This window comes from Typopeltis vanoorti, chromosome 20 (assembly GCF_054136105.1).
Source record: "Typopeltis vanoorti isolate ZY-2024b chromosome 20, IOZ_Tvanoo_1.0, whole genome shotgun sequence".
Lineage (NCBI taxonomy): Eukaryota > Metazoa > Arthropoda > Arachnida > Uropygi > Thelyphonidae > Typopeltis > Typopeltis vanoorti.
Window position 1 is genome coordinate 55,584,576 of NC_143568.1, and position 23,347 is coordinate 55,607,922.

General features: G+C 35.7%; 1 protein-coding gene across 2 annotated transcripts in view; it reads left to right on the forward strand.

Moving 5' to 3' along the window:
* nopo (TRAF interacting protein no poles) overlaps positions 1-23,347 on the forward strand; it is a 128,872-nt gene that overhangs the window by 16,013 nt on the left and 89,512 nt on the right. For both annotated transcript variants that reach the window (XM_090410248.1, XM_090410249.1), the window contains 2 exons: positions 11,298-11,828; positions 22,100-22,213. In XM_090410248.1, the coding sequence (XP_090266374.1) occupies positions 11,341-11,828; positions 22,100-22,213 (602 nt within the window). In that variant the 5' untranslated portion in view covers positions 11,298-11,340. The remainder of the gene's footprint in view (positions 1-11,297; positions 11,829-22,099; positions 22,214-23,347) is intronic.

The following is a 23,347-nucleotide window of genomic DNA, read 5'->3' on the forward strand; positions in this document are numbered from 1 at the left end:
TAGTTACTCCTATTTAGGAGTGCCCCTGTTTAAATGTCATCGGCTTTTTACTCATGGATTCTTAGGGCATTGTAGATGTATATTTACTAATAAATATATGTAGCATAAAGGAAGTGATACATATATTTATTAGTATATATACATCTACAATGCCCTAAGAATCCGTGAGTAAAAAGCAATGACATTTAAACAGGGGCACTCCTAAACAGAAACAGGCAAAATAGCTGTAAATATAATAGTTTGTAAAGAGGAGTAACATGGGAGTTTTCCCAGAAATAATATCCATAGTTACTCCTTCTTTTCTCTGATTGTTATTGCCTGAATATAACATCTTGTATTTTTGCTTAAGAATATCTCGCCTGTTTATTCTTCTTTGTTTTTTTTTTTGTTTGTTTTGGGCACGCCTGTTATGTCGATTTGGTACTTAGCAATTTTTCTGCTATTTCCATTTCTTTTCCATTGATGCTTCTTATGTTGAGTTGGGATTTGTTCCAGTAGCTGACTTTTCATTATTTCCCCTGGTACCCTGATGAAAACAACAGGATCTCGTTTAACTGGGCAGTACCTCAACTGACATGAAATTTTGTCATGTAGTACTATCAATAAGAATACAGTTTTGCTTGGCTGAATCGTAAATTGCCAGCTTATCCTTTTTTGTTTAGTATCAGGTAGATACCTAACAGGGTGCACCACGAGGAGGTGAGGATTGGACATTAGGTCAGAAGCCTTGGTCACTTCTTTATATTCCTTAAAAGTCTGTGTGGAAATCTTTTCCTAGTTATCCAGCTCTGATCCTTAAGCCCCCCCCTCTCCCCAATAAATATTACCATTCTAAATTTTGCAAGTTTTAAGTATGCAGCCTCTATGTCTTTTTTAAAACATACTTACCTTGGTTTGTAGAGGATTTTAGATAAACAACTTGTATTTTTGCTGTCATGTTTGTGTTTCCTACCTTAGTATTGTTATAGCAACTATGACAAAATATTAATAATAAATCAGTTATTTTTTTCAGTCTATGTCATTCTTAATATTATTGATCCTTTAGATAAATTATTATTATTATTATGTGACACCTCCAGGGAGTCCAAAGACTTATCGAGAGTGTGCCAACAGCATTGAATGATTGACCCACTTCCGACTACTAACCATGCTCAAACTTGCTTAATGTTTTGCATGAGCCATTAGTAGCAGAGGTTCTACCAATCGACCAACCACCTTTGCTGGCTATTATAACCAGCATGTAAATTTTAATATTCATCTGTGGTTGGAGGGGTTCCAGGAGATTTTCTTACTCCTTACAGATAATCTGTTCCTGTGTTGGACTTTTTTTAATATAATCATTTCTGAAGAAGTTATAAGTTATGAATTCTAAACTGATTTCTTTCATAAACTATAGCCACTTGGAAAAATTCACCCAAATATCATCAGATCCTTGGTGGTGATCATCATGTTCTGCTATTTGAATTTTTCTTTGGTCATACAGAACAAGATTTTTTGTATGACTCTGCAAACCTAATTTAATATTCTTGTGAGGTTTCACCTAGCATATAATACAACTGTAATGTATCTCTGAATTAATTTTCAAAAAATATATAAAAGAGAAAAAAAAAACTATATGATATATGGATTACAAAAATTGAGATATTTTCTAAAATGGATTGACAGTTTTATATTAAATCAGAAGTGAGAGTGGTATTGAAGAGGCAGAAGTGCTTGGTATTGGAAACAGTAGCCATGTGACGAATGAAGAGAGAGATCAGGAATGCAAGAGGAACAGGGAAATGGGAGGAGCCTGGGTGGACAGGGAGATATGGCATAGAGAGAGTGAATGTTGAAAGTAGTAGGAATGCATGTATGGAGAGGGAGTATATTGCGTTGTGGGTAGGGAAGTTGAGACCGAATGGATATATGTGGCAAATGGTGATGAAGGTGATTGGGCAAGGACAGGTGTAGTGACGAAATCACAACCAACAAGTGGTTTGGATAGGACTGATTATAGACCTAAAAATGAACTGCTGTGTTTGTTTACAACTGCCAGAAGTATTAGAAATAAGGGAGATGAAATGGTTTCACTGACTGAGTTTATTTATCCCAAAATTATTGGAATAAGTAAAACATGATTGAATGAAGATGATATCCTAATTGGAATAGAAATGGAAGGATACGGTATTTTTTGCGAGGATAGAAAGGACAAGAAGGGAGGAGGAGAGCTGCTGATGATAGCAGGGGAATTATGTCCACATAAGGTACACATCAAAGGAGAAAATAGTGACAATGGTTAATGGGCAGTGTGTTGTAAAGTGGAGGTTGACAGGAAGACATATTTAGTTGGATGTTGCTATATGCCAGGGAATGTGGAGGATGGTGATGAAGAAATGTATAAACAACTTGGATTAGTGAACAAAGGAAGGGTAATTATTATGGACGACTTTAATTATGGCAATATAGATTGGAATGAAGAGATAGCATTTGGGAATAAGGAAAATTAATTTCTTGAGTTCCTGAGAGATAACTATATCAGGCAGCATGTAAATGAGACATTTGAGGATCAAGAGTTTTATATCTGGTCATTTCATCAGGGAATGTAGTTGTGAGTAGAGCTTTGTACTCTCCAGTTGAGTTGGTGAGAGTGATAATGAAGGGATCACCTGGGTTGTGGTTAACCATATGTAGACTTCTCTGAGGAAAGGATATATGTGGAATCGCAAGGCTGATGATTATGACAAGCTTAGGAGACAGTTTGGAGCTATTTCATAGAATGAGAAGTTGAGTGGTAAGAAAATAGATGCTGCTTGGGATCTGACAAAGAAATGTATAACAGCATCAATGTGTGAATGTATTCCGTGGCCAAAAGGCTGAATAATTTAGGTGTAAAATGGATGAATGAGGGGCATAAGCATGAAATTTGGAAGAAGGCACTTTGCAGGCAGTACAAGAAGAATAATGGTAATCACTTACATGAAGAGTATAAAGAACAAGCCAGGAGAGTGACTGAAATATGTTCAGAAATTGGCAAATCAGGTGAAGAAAAACCCTATAGAGTTTTTGGATATGTGGCAAGTAGAAGGAAGAATGATTATGTTAAGGGATGAAAAAGGTAGAATGGTAAATGCTTCAGAAGACATCGTTGAGATATTCAGTGATCAAACTACCCCTGATGAGGATAGCTTAATTGCGAATGAACAGGAGGTATTTGAGGAAATAAATAACCTTGATGTCAATAAGGTGATAGGATTTGAAGACATATCACCACGCATCTTAAGGCAACTGCCATTCCCTGGAACATTTCCAGGGAATTGGCAATAGCATTGGTGTGCCTGTTTAATAAGTCTTACAATAGCACAGGTTCCAAGGGAGTGGAAAGAAGGTAAAATTGTTCCACTGCATAAAGGTAGTGATAAGACTGTAGTTAAAATTATAGGTCGATCTGTATATCTGCAGTTGTGCTGAAGGTACAACTTAATATGTTAATATAAAGATACAGAAATGGGTTGATAGTAGCTGTATTCTCTGTGGTTATCTGCATGAGTTTCTTTAAAGGGAGATCATGTTTTACTAACTTATGTACTTTAACAAGGTGACAAATACCTTGGACAGGTATATATTAAATGTGATGCACATACAGTGGTCTACTTGGATGTTGCAAAATCTTTTGATAGATTGCCACAGAACAAGCTAAATAAATTGCAACAAATGGGATTGGATAACAGACTTCTGAATTGGATTAGTGACTGGCTGTTAGATAAGTATCAGAAAGTTGTATATGGCAGTGCACTATCCTAAAAGATGAATGTCACTAGTAATGTACCGTACGCATCAGTTTTGGGACCATTTGTTCAATTTGTATACTAATGATATTGAAATAGGTTTAACTAGTGATATGCAGCTGTTTGCAGATGATGCAAAATTGGGGAGAGCAATGCAGGGTCAAAGCTTTTAATTTTCTCAGGAAATGACAACATATACTACAATATTAATTAAAAACTTTAATCGATACCTTCCTATATTTTCACACTGTTACATTGCCATCTTCAGGGATCACAAACAATGATATGTGCATGCAGGCACTAAGCAATTGAGGTTGAAGAAAGGAAACTGAGGTTGGTTCTAGAGTTCTCAAGTTCCAACCGCCAGCAGAACCCAATTTTACCCGCTAGGGCAAAATTGGGTTCTGTTGGCCGTTGGGCTGATGTTCTTAGAATGCAAGCTTCCCAAATTTGTGGCAGTCTCATGCACAATATTTGATGAGGTTTGGGTAGTTTTTTCAGAGCTGAGGCTGATTCAAAGAATAACCTTTCATATTTGTACTTGCTGTGGTGTAATAAAGTGGCCTTCTTCCAGCATATTCTGTGCTGGTTGTCCAATACATGGTCAGCAAGTTCTGAGGGCCTGTGTAAAATTCGATGCAGTAGGAATTTTTTTTTCTTCTTTGCATCGACTTTTACAGAGGTCACGAATATTGTATACAAAAGGTTATTGTAATTTTAACACTGATTGTAAATTTTGTTACGAATTTTGTATATAAGGTATGTATTGACACTATAGTTTAATAACTTTGCGATTTGAAAAACCATGCAAGTATATGTTGAAACTCTATGAATGTTAAACTATATTTCAAGGGCAATGCCGTAGAAAGTGTCCCGGGATTTGATGTGGTTCCAATTTTAAAGAAATAGCTTAGAAACTTTGTTTGTGCAATGTAAAGTACTTTCAATTGTGTTCGAGCTTAACAAAAGGCGGCAAAAATCTAAGAATGTCCCGCTTTTAGTAAATAAGATTATTTTTGTGTGTTCTGTGGGAAACAGAAGTAATCGACAACTCTGAAGGTCACATCCCCTTTTTGTGCGGGAATATTAGGGGTTCGTTCTCAACCCTTAATTCAGGGACCTGAGGAGAAGTATAAGAAAGGATCAGGAAAAAGTGCAAGGATGCAGAAATGCAGAAAGAAGGTCGGTCTCCTCTCGTAGTGTCTCGATCCAGCATTGTGGACGATGGTCCGTTTGAGGTCCAGAGAGAAGCAATTTGTGCCATGAGGTATCAGAGAGAAGAGAAGTCGGACCAGCATGCCTTGCCAGTAAGATAATCTGCCATGTGCATCAGATGCAGAAAGCCATCTGCTGACCTAGAAAACATTGGTGTAATATGCCTCAAGCCCCGGAAGTCCTCCACGATGTGACGCCTCTAAAGGAAAGAAGCCTGCACGAATGCTGAGGCCCAGGACAGAAAGGCAGTCATTGGAACCAGTAATGAGATAAGAAAGCCAGTTAAGATATATGTGTCAGAGAAGAACTGTGAGTAAAATTTTATGTGTTTGTTTAACATTACGGAAGATAGACTGATAGTCCATGAGACACTTCTAAAGTTTAATTGTGATTGTTTGTTCCGGACTAAGAAGCTGAAGAATAATTTGTATAATTTAGATATGAGAAACTTGTTAATTGAAGTATATATATTCTTGAACAAATTAGTATTGCTGCATGTTTTAATGTATATACAATTATTGAGATATTGTAATTCTTAGCTTTTAATTTTTTGAAAGAGCCAATTCATTTAAGACGCTGTATAATTGCATTGTAGTTTAATAAATGTTTGTTATGTTAAAGAATGTGTATTCACTGATCCTTAATCCAATGCACTGTTTCTAAATAAATACAAACCTGTGAGCAAAGGTAAATAAGAGTAGCCACGACTGTCAGTAAAGCTTGAGATAGATCTAGAGAAATTCTTCAGGTAATCTTAATTATATTTAATACCTATAAAGGGGAATCTTGGTGGCACAGTCGTAACATTAAATAAATTTTCCAAGGTTTTCAAGGTAGAAGAAATTAGATAACCTGTATTATCATGTTGGAGGCTTGATGGATTGTATACAGCACTCAGAAAGGATTAAAACAAAATTTAATACTTCCTATCCGTGCCACCTTCGTGCCCCCCCCTCTCTCCGAGACGAACACCGCCATTGGCTTTTTACAATCAGAGCTCTCCGCTGTACTTAACCCTGAACTTTGGTCCATTCTCTCTGGCATCTCAAAAGCTTCAGCACAGAAAGAATTTCAAAAAATAAAAAATAAACATATCAAAAAGTATAACAATCTGTTTAAAATCCAAACTGCAACTGCTCCAGACAGTAGTTAATCTATCTTCCAAAAGGCTCAACAACGATGCCGTCAGTGCCTTGGCCACAATTTCGCAGTCACTCCGAAAGAAGTGCCGGTACTTGATGTAATGTATAATATCGATCTGTCGCTTAGCGCCGGAGATAGCAAATAACATCAGACTTGATGTCGCCAACATCCTCGCCCAGTCGTCGCCTCCAAAAAGTAATTTATTGTCTGGCCAACGCACTGCTCTCAGGAAATTACAGAAAGAAAAAATATCATCATCACCAGTGCGGATAAGAGTAATGCCATAGAATACAATCGAAAAATGGAGATTATCCTCCGAGATCTCTCTACCTAATCCCCACTAGAACATGAACCCACAAAAACACAAGTCAAAAAATTAAAAAACTTAAAGTATCTTCCTGGCCACCAGACATTACGAAAAAACTCGATCCTTTCTGTTTCCTCCCCCCCCCCCCTCGAATATACGGTTTACCAAAAATCCACAAACCCAATTCCCCACTAAGACTTATACTAGATACTGCTACAAACTGTCAAAACAGCTGGCCAACTCTCTGAACCTCTCTTACTGGACTTTCCACATCCTGTATGAAAAACTCTACCCATTTTAAAATCCTAATAGAAAATCTAACCTTAAATAACACAGACATATTGGGAAACTTTGACATCTCCTCACTGTTTACCAATATTCCCTTAATACTTGAACACTCTTAGAAAACTTTTTTCCTTCTGATATCTTAGATCTCTTTTCCTTTACCATCAATTCTGGTTATTTTTCTTGGAAGAACAAAATCTACAAGCAGATAGAGGAAACCACCATAGGTTCTCCCCCCTCACCCCCTCTTGCCAATTTTTATATGGAAAAAAAAAATTTGAAAACCGAGCCATAGACTCAGCCCCTCTAAAACCTTCTATCTGGCTAAGATATGTAGATATGTTATCTATTTGGCCTCATGGCCCAGACACATTAGACTCCTTCCTCAGTCACCTCAACAGCCTACATCCAAGAATCCAGTTTATGATGGAAAAGGAAAAGAACAATTGTTTACCCTTCCTAGACACCTTAGTTACATGCCTTCCTAATGGTATACTTTCATTCACTGTATATAGAAAACCTATGCATACAGGCAGATACATTCACAAACTCTCCCACCACCACCACCACCACCTTGCTAAACAATATGGCATTATTAAAACTCTAACCAAGAGAGCCCACAACCTTTGTTCCAGTGGAACTGCCCTTATACACAACACTTTCCTCTCCAATGGCTACAGCTATCACAGTATTAAAAAAATAATCAGTTCCTCCCCCATTCCTCGGTCTTCTCTTCAGAAAGAGTTTGGAAATGCCATCACCATACCCCTACATCCTTGGCACTTCAGAAAAAATAGCCAAGATTTTAAAAAAGTACAACCTACACACAGCATTTAAGCCCCACTGCAAACTTGCTACCCTTATCCGTTCTACAAAAGATCAGCTCCCTCCTCTCTGTCCAAAGTACCCTCTTCCTGTAAACTGCCGTACTTTGGACAGACAGGCAGATCAGCAATCATCTGCCTGGAGGAACACAAGTCATACATCTGCAACCACGACTATGGTCAGTCAGGCCTGGCTGACCATGTCTTGGATACAACCCACAGGATCTCATGAGAAAAAACCACCACTGCAAATTCAAAAAAGAGAGACTATTTTTAGAATCAGCAGCAGCAGCTCTCAGAAATCAACCATATCTTAATAAATACGGTTACATTAAGCTTCCTAAGATTTGGGAAACACTTATCATCAGAGATCCCACCTTACATTCCAGGCCACCTACAACTGCCCTTAGAGAGTGCTCCACCTAAATAGGACTTTAGTCACCCATGTGGTTGGGCTTAATATTGTGTGGTATTTGTGTTATGTCACATTAGTTATTTGTAATCCCTGAAGATGTCTCATTGACTGAAACGAAATATAGGAAGAATTAAATTCTGTTTTAATCCTTTGAGTGCTGTATGCAATCCATTAAGCCTCCAACATGATGTTCTCACAACACTTAAGCCTCTACACATGGAACCTGTAGTAATCTAAGGTAAAGAGTCTTTCTTTTAAGGTTACACGGTGATCAGCATTCATATTTATGAATTTAGGGACACAAAACACACGTGTTGAAAAGATTATTTTACTAATTATTAATAAAAATAAAAACTTGACGTTTTGGCCCCTGTATTGAGGTCATCATCAGAAGGATACATGTGTATAGGAACCAAGCTGCATGCTGTTGCACTCTATAAAGGTAAATTAAATTTACATTGTTAAACTCATCTTTTTCTTAGCCTGACCTCTAGTGATTAAAAATAAAATAAATAAATAAATAAAAACTACAATTAACTCTGCTGAAGTCCTCACATACTAAGATTCTTCTGGAATTGTACAGTTCATATTGTTATATTATGATTATCTTCTGAATTTATACAGTTCAGGTTGCTAATGAATGTTCAGGAAAAAAAAAAAAAACACTTCACCAAGTCTTCTTGTATTGAGATTTTTCTTTGTGGTTGCTATGAAGGTTGCAGATGGGTCCTCCACATTCTTGGAATGGTTAGACCATAATTTTTATTCAGATTTGGATTATGTTTGAGCATTTCACATGCTTCTTTGAATTTCTGCTCGAACCAGGTTTTGGTGCGGTGTAGGGACTTGGTACTTTTCCAATCAATTCTGTGATATGTTTTGAGTGTGTGGTCAGAAAGGCTGGTTTTTCCAAAATGGAGGTATTGAATGTGTCATTTGTGTTCATCCTTCCTGATTGGGATGGTTCGCCCTGTTTCCCCTATGTATGATATGTTACATGTGCATTGTATTTTGTAAACCCCTGGGTGGGCTAGGTGTGGCAGAGGATCCTTGGAAGAACTGAGTAGGTGTGTTAATTTTGTCGGGGGTTTAAAGGTGGTTTTGATGTTGTATTTGTGTAGTGTTCTGTCTATTTTTTCAGAAATGCCTCTAACATATATAATCGACCAACCTTTGCCGGCAAAGGTTGGTCGATTGGTAGAGCCTCTGCTACTAATGGCTCAGTTAAGTAAGTTGGAGTGTGGTTAGTAGTTGGAAGGGGGCCAATCGTTTGATGCTGTTGGCACACTCTCCCTCGATGAGTCTTTGGACTCCCTGGAGGTGTCAAATAATAATAATAATAATATGGTATGGCAATAGCATTCTTGAAATCTTTTTTGTTATTAGTGGTATCTCTGTGGAGGATCTTGTGAATGGTTTTTATACTGTATCCATTTTTTATGAAGGTATGTTTGATGATCTCATATTCATGGTTAAGAGCTTGTTCATTTGAACAAATAGTTTAAGCTCTGTGTTTAAGGGTGCTTATGTCCCCTAGTTTTTGTGTTGGGTGGTGATAAGAAGTTTTGTGTATGTACTGGCCTGTGTGTGTAGGTTTGCGGTAGACTGAGGAGAGACAGCCTGAAGGAAGACGTGTAACAAGTGTGTCTAGGAATGGAAGAGAGTTGTTTTTTTCTATTTCAATGGTGAATTGGATGTGTTTGTGTTGTTTGTTCAGGTGGCTAAGGAACGTATTTAGTGCTACATGGCCGTGGGGCCAAATGGCAAAAATATCATCGACGTATCTGAGCCAAATTTTGGGCTTTAGGCAGTCCGACTCTAGAGCTCGTTGCTCAAAGTCTTCCATATAAAAGTTCGCTAGTCGGGGGGAAAAGTGGTGAGCCCATGGCTGTACCCTCTTTTTGAAGGTAAAAATTGTTTTGCCACATGAAATACCCGGAGCGGAATATGTGGGCAAAGAGGGCCGTGATGTCGTGTGAAAATATGTTCTGTAAGAGCAAGATAGTATCATTGATTGGGACATTGGTGAAAAGGGAAGTTATGTCGAAGCTGACTAATAGATCTTGGTCGTTGAGTGTAATGTTTGTAAGTTTGTTTATGAAATGTGTATTTTTTATGGAGGAAGGGGAATGACCCTTCCTACATAAAAAATGCACAAAAATAAAGATAACCCACAGGAGCAAGGAATGTGGTAGACACTTGGATAACTGAGATGTGGAAGCTTGTCCTTTGGAGAAGTGAGAAAGGTAGAGATTTTTCTAATGGGGTGAAAGGCAACAAAAATATTTAGTGGTTTTAAAACTTTTGCTGTGCGTTCACTAATGCCTAAGGATAGGAATATGAGTTATTTCTTCTGTATTTGAAGAGGTAGAGATCCCAAAACTGCTCAAAGTTCTTTTGATGAAAGAATTCTTATAACCATTAGATAAAAAAGTGGAAATAATATGTTGCAATTCTTTCTGTAATAGCTCGTCTGAAGAACATAAGGAGTGGGCCCAATGAACCAGTGTTTTAAGAGTTGCAGCCTTTTGACTGGGATGGTTATGAGATTCAGCATGGATATAATTGCCCTTCACCCTAGAGGAAGAAATAAATAAGCAGTCAGCCTTTTTAGATCTTTTAATTCTTCACCAACCAGATGGTAACCTACATTTCTCACTTTTTAGAAAGAAGACTCATACAGGGCATTCAGATAAGGATGATCGTGTCTTTATGATTAATTCTATATGGAATCTGAATATGACTAAAATTTATCATTGAATTTTGTTGCCGTGATAGCATATTGATATTAGTCAAAAGGTTATTTAAAACACATTTTTGCTCTCCTTTAGAAAAATCAGACCCTTAACTCCATTTCCTCTTGGAAAGCTCTTGCATATGTCAACAGTACAGTCATAAGGGTGACATTGACATTTACCCTTTTTGGGTGGAAAGTCCTCAAGTTTGAATTTCATTTAAGTCATGAAAAACCCGTAAGGATTTAAATGGGTTAGCAGGGCTCCAAACTAGCTACCTTGCAAAATCGTAGATTAAAAATAAATAAAAAATAAATAAATAAACCTACTGCACTGGACTTGCAACTTAGTTGCTTTGGCCATAATTCCAACCACCAGTACGTGTGTGCACACATGAAGATGATTTGCTTTACTTTTTTTCTTATATTTTTAAATATAACAAAATTTAATTTAAATACTTTCAAATTTTTTCTTATTTTTTTATATTCACTTAATATTTATATTTTAACTAATTTTTAACTTATAATTAATATTTAACTATTTCTTATTAGTTGTCTGCATTTACATATACTTCATTTAACTTATATATATTTTGTTTTGTTTCAGAATTTTTTGCATAAATTATATATAATCAGCTATCAAAACTTCAATGAAGGCTTCATGTACAATTTGTTCTGACCTCTTTGATGAGGTTAATAGCATCATTGCTACACCATGTGGACATACATTTCATGAGATTTGCCTTGCACAGTGGTTAGAATGTGGCAAAACCTGCCCAACATGTAGAAAGCACATTACTCATAAAAATCTTGTGAAGTTATATTTCTATATTACTGAGAACACTGAGGAAAATGTAAATGCTGATACTTTGCAGAATGAAATTGAGACATTGAAAGCAAAATTAAAATTGAAAGATATGGAAAAGAAAAAAGCATTAGAGGATAATGATGGACTTCGTCAATATGTCATTAAAACTGAAAAAGAAGCTGAAGTAATGAAAGACAAATATATAAATTCACAGACCCAGATATCTGCACTGAAAATTCAGATGAAACATTTAACTAAACAAGCATCGGAGGTAGAAAGTCTTGTAGAAATCAACCTTTCTCTAAAAAGGGAACTGACTTACTTGAAAAAGTGAGTAAATATTTTAACTTGATGTGCAGTTCTGTTTGTATTGGATTGGTAAGAATCAATTGTCACTTTTTTTCAGAATTTGTTCTCAGACACATTTAATTATGTACAATTCTCTATGTTGGCCTGAACCCACACACACCTAGATGAATTACCTAATCACTGGATTAGTCCTTCCCTGTAGTTATTTACTGAGCTACCAAAAGCATACTGTTTACAGCTCCCAGCAAAAGTAGCTGTATACAGCTACTTTTGCATTAATGGTTACTTATTTATATTTCGCAAATCTCTTTCACTCTCTAAGCCTTTTATTTATTTAAATAAGACAACTGAAATTGGGTTTTATTAGTCAGAATTTGATGCACATTAGTAACTGACTAGTTTTGCCATGTTAACTAGTGGAATTCTTCTGGGTTTGATGAACATACAAATGTAAACTTAAAACATCAAGCTTTGATTATGAATCAATACATAACTGACAAAAATTATACTGAATGCATTATACTGTTTTAATTATACCGTTACACAATATTATACTGAATGCATTATGTCATTTTAATTATACCGTCACACAATATTAAAATGGTATAATGCATTTGTTATAATTTTTTCAGTTATGCATTGATTCATAATCACAGCTTGTTGTTTGAAGTTTATATTTATATGTTCGTCAAAATCAGAAGAAGCCACTACTTAACTTGGCAAAACTAGTCGGTTACTAGTTGTATCAAATTCTGACCAATAAAACCCAATTTCAGTTATCTTATTTAATTAATTTTGTGGTCAAAAATAACATGCTGATCTTTTATTTATTTATTATTTATCATCATCAAATTCCTGCCATGTACCCTCAAGGGGTGTACAGGATATGATAGTATTACATGAAAAATTTACATCATTACTAACTTCCTATCTACAATTTTCCTCCAAATCAATCTGTTACCTGTCAAGGATCTAACATTGTCGGATCTTATATTTTTATCTTCTAAGGCACTTTTTTGCCATATCAATCAACCTGTATCTTGGTCTTCCTCTGGGTCTTTTTCTCTGCTAACTGGGCAGAAACACTTGTTTTGCTAATCTTTCCTCTCTCATTCTGTTTAAGTGACCATACCACCTTGAGATTAGCTCTGCTAACGCATTCCTGGAATGCTGACGATGTCAAGTTCTTTCCTAATTTCCTCGTTTTTAATATGATATTGCCATTGATGCCATCTGTTCAATCCTCTAATCTTTCTTAGGACTCTCATATCTGCAGTCTCTAGTCTTTGGTCAAATGTTTCACTTCTGACCCAGCTCTCAGATCCATAAGTTAAAACTGTGTTGTATACCTCTTATTCCATATGAATTTATTCAATTGACTTCCTACCATACCAGCTTTGTTGATTCTATTTTCTATTTCCATATCTATTTATTATTTATTTATTTATTTATTATTATTAATAATTATGCCATCATTGTTTATAGTTTATTGGATCACACACTATTTGCTCCACCCAGCAACTTTTAGGACATGCATATAATTTCACAAATGTTAATTATTAATAATTCATTTCTAGTAATGGTTCATATATTTACACTGTTTTTAGTAATTCAAATATACCAACCAAATATAGTATTCTCCTTAATTATTGTTTTCTAATATATCCTAAAATAAACACATTAGTTTTCCCTAGAATGGAGTCATTACTTGGAACTTCTCATGAGCAAAAATTAGATATGACAGATGTAATAGAGAAAAGTAAAGGAGATAGTAAGGCTTGTTGGAACTAATGATTTAAGTAGTGTTATAGTATGAAAGAGAGTATGAAAGAAAAGTGAGAAAGGGAGAAGTGAGAAAAAGAGTGAAAGTAGAAATTATTACTTATTGTTAGAACTGAGTTAAGGAGGGCTGTGATAGCAAATTATTCAATCTGTAGACCGTATAGAAGAAATGGATGCAAGTTTTTAGGTGTGTCAGTCATGTTTGATGGCAGAAAAGATTTGTGTAAGGACATCTTGCACTTGAATGGATTTGGCATGAGGAACTTGGAGAAATTATTATTGGGTTGAGACTTAATGCAAGTCTAGGAAATTAGACCATCATGGGAGGAATGATGAGAACGTGCGTGTAAGTTCAGCTACGGTATGCAAATATGAAAATGATATCATCACTGAGCATGGTTATGAATCTGAAGGATTGAAAATTTATGCTTTGGGATCATACTTTTTGAGTGTGTCTGGGGATAGAAAAGAGAAAGTTGCCCATTGGGCCAAGCAACCTGTAGATGTAAGTATACAAAAAAAGCCAAGGTAACTTATGTCTATACACAAATATCAAGAGCATCCAGAATAAAGGGGTGGAATTAGTTGCCTTGGTAAATACATCTTGGCCTAAGACTGTTGGCATTAGTGAAACCTGGCTATTAGTCAGATGTAGTAACTGGAATCAAATGTGGAGAGCATAATATTTTTAGGAAGGATAGAAGAGGAGGTGGGATACTTCTGATGATCAGATTGATTTGTGTCTAGTTAGAGTATAAACTTATTAAAGCAACAATAGCAATGTACCTTGTAACAGTGAGTTTGAGGCAATCTGGTGTTGAAGTATAGGCTAACAGGATGAAATATATGGTGGATTATTGCTACTAGTGGTTCAGCTCTAGAGAATGAAGTGAGTTACCAGCTATGAATGATTAGCCAGGTTTGACTTATAGACCTTTTATTGATTAACTGAATGTTACTGTGGAATGTTTTGCTGCCTTTATGACTGACAGCATATTCTTAACACAAACAAAAAACCTCATTCATTTTGAAAGGTATTATTTCTATAAACTGAAAATTACTGGAATGAAATTGTACATATCATTAGGTACAACATGTACAGTCTGTACATTCTTTTGCAAACTTTGTATGTGATTGCTGGCATAAGAGAGATTGTGAATGTTACATATGCAACTTATGGGCGACTTAAATCATTCAAATATTGATTAGGTATAAGAGAAATGTTTAATGAAGGAGAACTTATTGAGCTGTTGCAATAAGTAGGCATATAAAAGAAGGAGCTCAAGGTCAAAGAGTGCTAGATTTGACCATAGTGTCAGAAGGGATCTTGGTTAAATAAATATGTGAATGTTTTGCTAGAATGTGGTAACTGTAATCATGCGTACATCCTGGGAAGTAGCTAACTATTTCCCAATTATGGGTAAAACAGTGTCGTAGACCAGCCGACATATGACACCCAAACTTAATGGTAATAACATCACAAGATTTTCCAATCAGCTGGTGTATAATCCTGCTGCCACAATACCATGCCCCACTCTGTGTGGAAGGGAGGCTGAGTAGTGGTATATAAGGGCTCTGAAGGGCCATATGACAAGGAGTGTTCTCTGTATGAGTATCAGGGACATAGACAGTGTCTCACTACCACGTGTGTCCCTGCTTTCATTCAACCAATCACCAAAATGAACAGAACATAAGCTATGTCACAGAAGCTAAAAAAAATTCTCCACATCTATTTCAGAAACATCATCATCAAATTCCTGCCATGTACCCTCAAGGGGTGTACAGGATATGATAGTACTACATGAAAAAAATTACATCATTACTAACTTCCTATCTACAGTTTTCCTCCAAATCAGTCTGTTACTTGTCAAGACTCCAACATTATCAGATCTTATATTTCTATCGTCTAAGGCACATTGTACCGTATCACTCCACCTATATCTTGGTCTTCCTCTGGGTCATTTTCCTGCCAACCTGGCAGAGAACACTTGTTTTGCTAATCTTTCTTTGCCCATTCTGTTTAGGTGACCATACCACCTGAGATTAGCTCTGCTAATGCATTCCTGGATGTTGACAATGTTAAGTTCTTTCCTAATATCCTCATTTTTAATATGATATTGCCATTGATGCCATCTGTTCATGCCTCTAATCTTCAGAAACATATAAGACATAAATACAAACAAATTGAGTATGTTACTACTTACAGACATCCAGACCTGATCATTTCAGCTCTACAAACTACAATGATTTCTTCTGCACTCATGCCTCCATGCAATCCAATATCCTATACCAAGAGTCCTATGCCTGGAGTCCTGTGTTTCATCTTCTGTGGCTTAAGGTTTCTGTTCCTACTTTATTATATTCATTTGCTCTCTACCACTTCCAAATTCTGAAAATTACTGGCTTCCATCTTTGTAACTAATGCTTGACTATCTGCAGTCTAACTGCTCAAACAGTTATCTTCCTATGTCTTCAATGTCCACAATTCTAATTGATTTTCCCTTTCTAATTCCACTGTGACCAGGCTGGAAGAGAAGAGGAAGTATCTGATGTAAGCAACAAGCTAATGCAAATCATCCCGCTATCAACTGAAACATTGAATAAACCTCTCCACTCTCCAAACACTCTTTATTTTTTTTATTTTAAATACAGTCAGTCAGTCCTCAACTTAGATGGGATAATGGATATTGCTTATCCTCTTTTATTTTGTTGAGAATGAAGTGAGTCACCAGCTATGAATGATTAGCCAGGTTTGACTTATAGACCTTTTATTGATTAACTGAATGTTACTGTGACATGTTTTGCTGCCTTTATTACTGACATTTTCTGTGAAGATTCAGTCTTTCAGGATAAACAATAATTATAATTATGATTTATGCACCTATTAGATACCCTTATGAATTTTCATTATGTTTAAATACCTATTTGAAAAGTATAATAACAATAATTGTTACAAATAATGAAGAAGGTAACATAACATTTTTTATTTTTGATTAATATTTGACTCTTTTTAGTACAAGATATGACATAATTAGGAAATTACAACAAACTTGACAAATACTTCAAAACAGAGTGGACAGTTACACTGGAAAAACAAATACCATTATCAAAATTTAGTTTAACTACACAGTTTTACTAACATTCAAAGCTCAAAATTCACTTTTTGCTGTTTAGTGCCTCGTGGGTCTTGTCTTTATTACAGCTTGTCATCAGCAGGGAATTAACAAAATCATTTACTGATGGATGCAATTCATCGTTCCATACCCTTATAATGGCTTCTCGGAACTTCAGAAGCATTTTTGGTTTCTTCTTCTTTATTTCGGTCTCCATTTGATACCACAAATTCTCAATGGGGTTGAGACTTGGGCTATTTACTGGCCATGTTAGTTGCTGAATTGAGTTCATTCAGCCACTTATTAACCTACAACAAAAACTAAAAGCTTTTTTTTATACTAAACTCGTTTGATATGGTATATTTTAGAGTTATAATAGTATTACTTATACATTTTGCCTTATGACAAGGGGCAGAGTCATCTTGGAAGATGCAGTTTGTTGTTATGGTAAAGTGGTCTCTGATAGTAAGCAGCAATTCTGAAATTTTCTGGTACACTTGTGCATCTACTTAATCTTATGTGATATGCAAGCGACCAATACTATATGACATGCAGCCCTAGATCATCTAACTGGCTGAGAATTTGTTGACATCAGACAGTCAGGGTTGAATTTTTCCCCTGATCATCTTCGAACTCTCTATCTGCCATTGGTGCCCTGCAGGTTAAACTTTTTCTTATGTAGAAAAAAATTGCTCTTTTCCACTGATCAAGGGTCCATTTGCTCCCTACATCAATTTATCCGAGCCATTCTCATTTTTTTGGGTTAACAAGTGCTTCTTTTTAGGGCACCTGGCTGTCCCTGTCTATTTGAGTCTTCTCCTGACAGTTACAGATCTTGTGACAACTCCCATTTGTTCTTCCCAGTCCTGTTTTAGTTCTCCAGACAATGCTCACCGATTTATGAGGCAGTGCTGCTTTAGAACTCGATCTTGGCACGTGGTGATTTTCTTCCTCTCCTCTTCTTCCTTATAGCAGATTCAATTTCCTTCACTTTTGATAGCAGTCATACCACAGTAGATTAAATACAGTATATCCTTTTAGCTAGTTCAAGAGAGGAATAGGCCTTCTCTATTCACTGCTTGAATCATACTTTTTCTGCTAGATGTTAACTGCATGTAACTAGCTATAGCGGTCTCAGCATGAAAATGCAAAAGCTAGCTCTTACTGTCTGTTTATAGCAGAAAAAATTCTGATGCATCAGAATTTTTAGATGATGCAGTATAATGAGATATCTAATGATAAACCTGAATGAGATATCTCATTATTGAGAAAATGACCATTTAACTACTAAAAACTATATTTATGTAAGTGATTTATGTAAGTTCACTTACATAAACGATATTTATGTAAGTGAACATGAGAATATATATTGTATTTTTGTGTTATTTTTACATAGTCCAGAAACCCTGCTCTAGAAAACAAACACATGGAACTTTTCAAGCTGTTTCAGGCCTCCAGTTAGCATGGCGATGATCTCACATTGGATCATGAAATTCATCTGCCATGTAAATCCAACTTCAGACATCCATGCCAACAGTTTCTCAACTGTTTCTGTTAAAGTAAAAATCTGATCCTGACAACTCCTATTTGGCCTGAAACTAGTTCCTCTTCCACAATTTTTCATATCCTCTTCTCAGTATGCTTGCATAAATCATACTGGAATACTTAGTAAAAAAATTCCTCTAATTGTCACATTCAGTTTTTTCCTTTTTTCATTGATGGGAAATATAAGAGCTTTGCCTGAGTAATCTGGTATTCAACTCTCTGGCCAGGCCTTCTGGATTGTACAGTGTAGCTATTATAAAAACTTTTTATAGCTCCATATGTGAGCATTTCTGATTATCTTCTCTAACCATCTTTACACGTTTCATGTTTCTGATGGTCTTTTCTTCAAGGATTTTATTTCAGTCCTTTTGGTAATACAACACCTATCTTACCCCAGTAAGGTAGTACAACACCATATTCAGTCCTGAAGATATTTTCAGTCACAAACTTTGTTTGCTCACACTTGGATAAAGGATTAAACTAAATTTATTATAGTCTAACCAAGCGAAAAATAAACTTTCAGCATCGATTATCACTCATGTTGATGTTTAATGGAGAAAATATATGTCTAAAGATAGTTTACTAATTGCATTTATTTAGCTGATTTAGATTATTAAGCTAATATTTTGCCTTGGTCACCAAGACATTTTCATGGACACAAGGAAATATACTATGCATATGCACACACAGTAGGAGTGCAAAGCCACTGTAAAAAGGCAGGCTCCTACAATCCTAACTGGGTACAGTGATTGAATCTTGTAGGTAGTCTTTCATTTTGGTAATGTGATGCAGGTAAATTTGTTTAGGTTTGAAGAATGTTGTTGTTGTGCTGTGGCAGTTTAAAGAAATAGTTTCCCTGATTTATATCTGCTTCTGTATAAGAGGGATTCCTCCCCTCCCTGGATCCAGTGATCTGTATCTATGGTTCTGCTTATAAAGACTGCCATCAATTTTTCCCTTTTCATTTCATAAACACCTCTTCATCACAATTTAATGCTTGATTTTAGGTACTATCCTTTTAACTCCCACAGTGTTCCTCCAGTAATGTAATTAATTTTATTTAGTTAATTGGATCATTAAATTAGTATTTACAGATCACCAGATCTACTGCCAAATTACAGCCAAAGCCAATCCACAAACAGCATTCAAAAAAATTCTCTGCTTTGTGTTATATTTGATAGCATCAAGTTTATAGAAATATGCTGTGAATAATTTCATAACACACCTTACTCTTCAAGAGGAAGGACAGTATGGGTAGCTTGAATGGGCAAGAGACAAGTAATACTCAAACCTGCTTAGATTTCTTGTAATGTTGGCATGATACAGAATGACATTATTAGGACAATGTGGGAGTAAAAAGAATAATACTTAAAAATCGAGCATTAAATTATGAGGAAGAGATGTTTATGTAATGAAAGAGCAAATTGGTGGCTGTCTTTATAAGTAGGGCCATGTATGTTTAAATGATATTAGGAAAGAATATATGAGAGATATATACAATAATTCTCTTACCAACCTGAAAGTGAAATTTTGATAGGACTGTTGTATCAAAAGGAGAGGAAAATAACTGTGAAATTCTATATTCTACTTTTTCAAAGTATTTCAGACTAATTGAGTCTCTCATTTGAATTAACATGGTGTAGGAAATATTGAGGCAGGAAATAAAACTGCAATACAAAATGGTTTGTTGCAAGTTTATTTTGCACTTGGTTAGACTAGAGTAATTCAATAATAAGGTGGTACGCCTGTTGGCAACTCATATAGGTAAATATGACCTCTCATATTGCTTCTGCCTTAGTATCTCCATGTTTGGGTCTGCCTCCCACTGACGAGAGCTCAATAAAGATCGAAACCTGTCTGGGTAGTGGCCCCTTCCCTTAATGCATAGCAGTATACATGTCTGCAAGGTGATGTGTTTTGCATTATGGGAGATACTGAGACAAGGAGTGATGAGAGCTTGGTCCACCTTTGCTCGGAGTTGCCTCAGATATTTTCAAGCGCAAACTTTGCTTACACTCGGATAAAGGATTAAACTAAATTTATTATAAAATGCTTTGTACATGTGCACTAAAAATAGCTCTACTTACTGTCTGTTTACTTGAGAGCCTAGGATTGATAAGTTTAGTAAGGTCAAAGAAAAATAAATTCATGTCCTCCCAGAAATAATGTAAAACCATGCTTTTTTCTAACTCTTGGCTTATCATGAATTCATTATGGATTTGTTAAATTGGTTGTGTTTTACTAATTTATTACTATTTTAGAAAAGACGAAGGCTTGGATTCAGGGTTGTTTAATTTTTTGGCTAACTTTTTTTCCCTTTTTAGAACATAAAAAGGAGAGGGGAGAGTGAAAGTTGTATAGGGATAAGGATGGGACTTAGAAGTGATTTCTTGCATATGTGGTTAAAAGTTTGAACCTTTTTCATGAATGGGTGGTTGCAGCTGATAGCCTTTCCTAATAACCTGATAGCTGATCGAAGCAAAACGACATCTACCTCATTATATATGGTTTTCATTTTTGCCATAAGCATTATTTTGTGCTTTATGAACTGCTGCTTAGTCCAAGTCCTGTTGAATATCATCCCTACATTTGGGAGTGAGTCATGGCCAAAGCAAACTAAAACTATGAGGCCATGGTATTAAATTTATTAATTGCATGTATTTTTCTGTCCAATTTGCCTATTTTGAAGGATGAAAAAAAAAGAGTTTCCAGGAGGAAAATTCTGCCACCTCCATGAGACCAGCAAAAACTGAAGGTAATCCATCATACTTTATGGCTATAGTTCATTGAATTGGAATCTGGAAAATTGCCATATTCTGTGAAACTTCTTAAAATGCAAACTATATCTGGTTGCCATTCATTCTTAGCACACTCTTTAAAATCATGCTGATTTCAAGCCTTTGCATTGAGTTATCCACTCTTTAAATGGAGTAGTAGGGTTCTTCTGGAAACTTTGTATTTTTCTTTCAAAACACAAACCTATTTACCCAACAGATATATTATACCATAGCATTCATTCATTATGATCCCAGAGCATCAGTGCTGTGTTAAAGGAAATTGACTATAACAAACCATTTCTTTGATCCCTGCAAGTTCACTATAGTCAGTATATTATGCATTCAGCTCATAGCCAGAACATTATTCTATTTTATTAACTTACTTAAATCAAGAGCCAATAGGCTTCATTTCGGAAATGTAACATTATTTAAATTAAGGGGATATTAAATCCCACATTGTTTCAAAACCGAATAAGAAACTCAAAGATCGGAATCAAAGAGTTTCATGCTGAATATAGTAAACTATAAAAGTATCAGCAGATACTAGCGATCTTTGAGTTTCTTATTTGGTTTTGAAACAGTGTTGGATTTAATATCCCTCTAATTTAGATACTATTTTATTAAGACTGCCATCAATCTTAAACATCTACCCCCTCCATCTCATACGGAGGTGGAAGGGTTTTCTTACAAAAACAGGCAAACCAGGCAGAAGAAGAAGAACACACAATTTAGACATAATACACAAGCTTCCTAGCTGTAAATGCAAAACAACCAACCATACTTTCTTTCTCCCTCCCATTACTATGATATCCTGAAAATTAACACCTGCATTTGTTTAGGGAAAATTAACATTTTCTTCCATCCACCCACTTTCACAGGCTCCTACAATCCTAACTAGCATACTCTATGGGTACAGTGATGGAATCTTGTAGGTAGTCTTTCATTTTGGTAAGTAATGTGATGCAGGTAAATTTGTTTAGGTGTGAAGAATATCTCACAGGTTTGACTTTTTGCATAATTTAGAAAGATTATATTTACATTTTGCTGCTAAACATAACATGTTATTATTTTATAGTGTGGAAGCAGTGATAACTGGAACTCAACAAGATGTTGAAAATATTTTAAAAGGATGTGGAGAAGGACAAGGTGCACTGAGGCAATTAGCAACATACTGTTCTCTTCTGAAACGGTAAATCATATTATTAGCAGAGATTTTATTATAAACCAAACATCATCTGTTTGGTTTATAATAAACACGTATTTCTTAAAGTATAAATATAATATATCTTTAATGCTTTTGATGCTGCAAGTTAAACTGTGTAATAAGAATAAAGATGATAAAATTTATAATGATTAACACCCCAACCAGCCATGACATCTATAGATGTCCAGCTAAATCTGGATACGATTCTGTAACACCTATTGAATAACATGGGTAAGAAGTGCAATTTGGTCTCTCTATTTCATCCACACGGCCAGTAAGGAGGTTAACTTATATCTGAACATGATTTATATCAACTACATAAAGACAGATTAAGTAAGTGAAGTAAAAAATTTTTAATTATTCATCATTTTGCCCTATATTAAAATGTGTAGTTGAAAGATGAAAAACTGTATTGAAGAAGCATTCAACCTGTGTACAAGGACATCTAATGTTACCTTCATCTTACCAAAAATGTTTGGATTCCATAATTCCATGTTCTACTCAGAAGTTAACATGATTCTTTGTTTTGGTTTCCTACTATGAACAAACATAGTAGGAAACCAAAACATACCATACTGAAATATCACTAGCATATCACCTATCAGAGGATCACTGAAGTAATCCTCTCTGGAATGGAAGCATATATTCCTCGATCCTCACTAAATTCCCTTCCCCTAAGTAAGCTTTGGTTCTCCAAAGATGCCCTAACACTGTAGAAATGAACTAAGTATACCACAATTGATTATCATCAAAACTCTGCCTTCTCACACTGCTTACACCAGTGTGAGAAGGCAAAGAGCCAAATGACAGCCACACATTTTGGTATTTTACCAAAGCATTTGGCCACAACTTCTGCCTACTACTACTTCACACAGATGGATCTATTGCATTCTCACCCCCATAGAAAAGCCACTCTCCTGGCATTATACTTTTCCTCAAATGCCTGCATAGATGATTTGGGTAAATGTTCCCCAAACACCCAATATTCAATTCCTCCACTTACCTTTCACCAGAAAGTGATCAGAAAAATCCTATCTAAATTAGATACCAAAAAATTCCCTGGCCGCAACAGCATTCCTCCAATTGTTCTGAAGATTTGTGCTCCAGTGCTGACTCCTA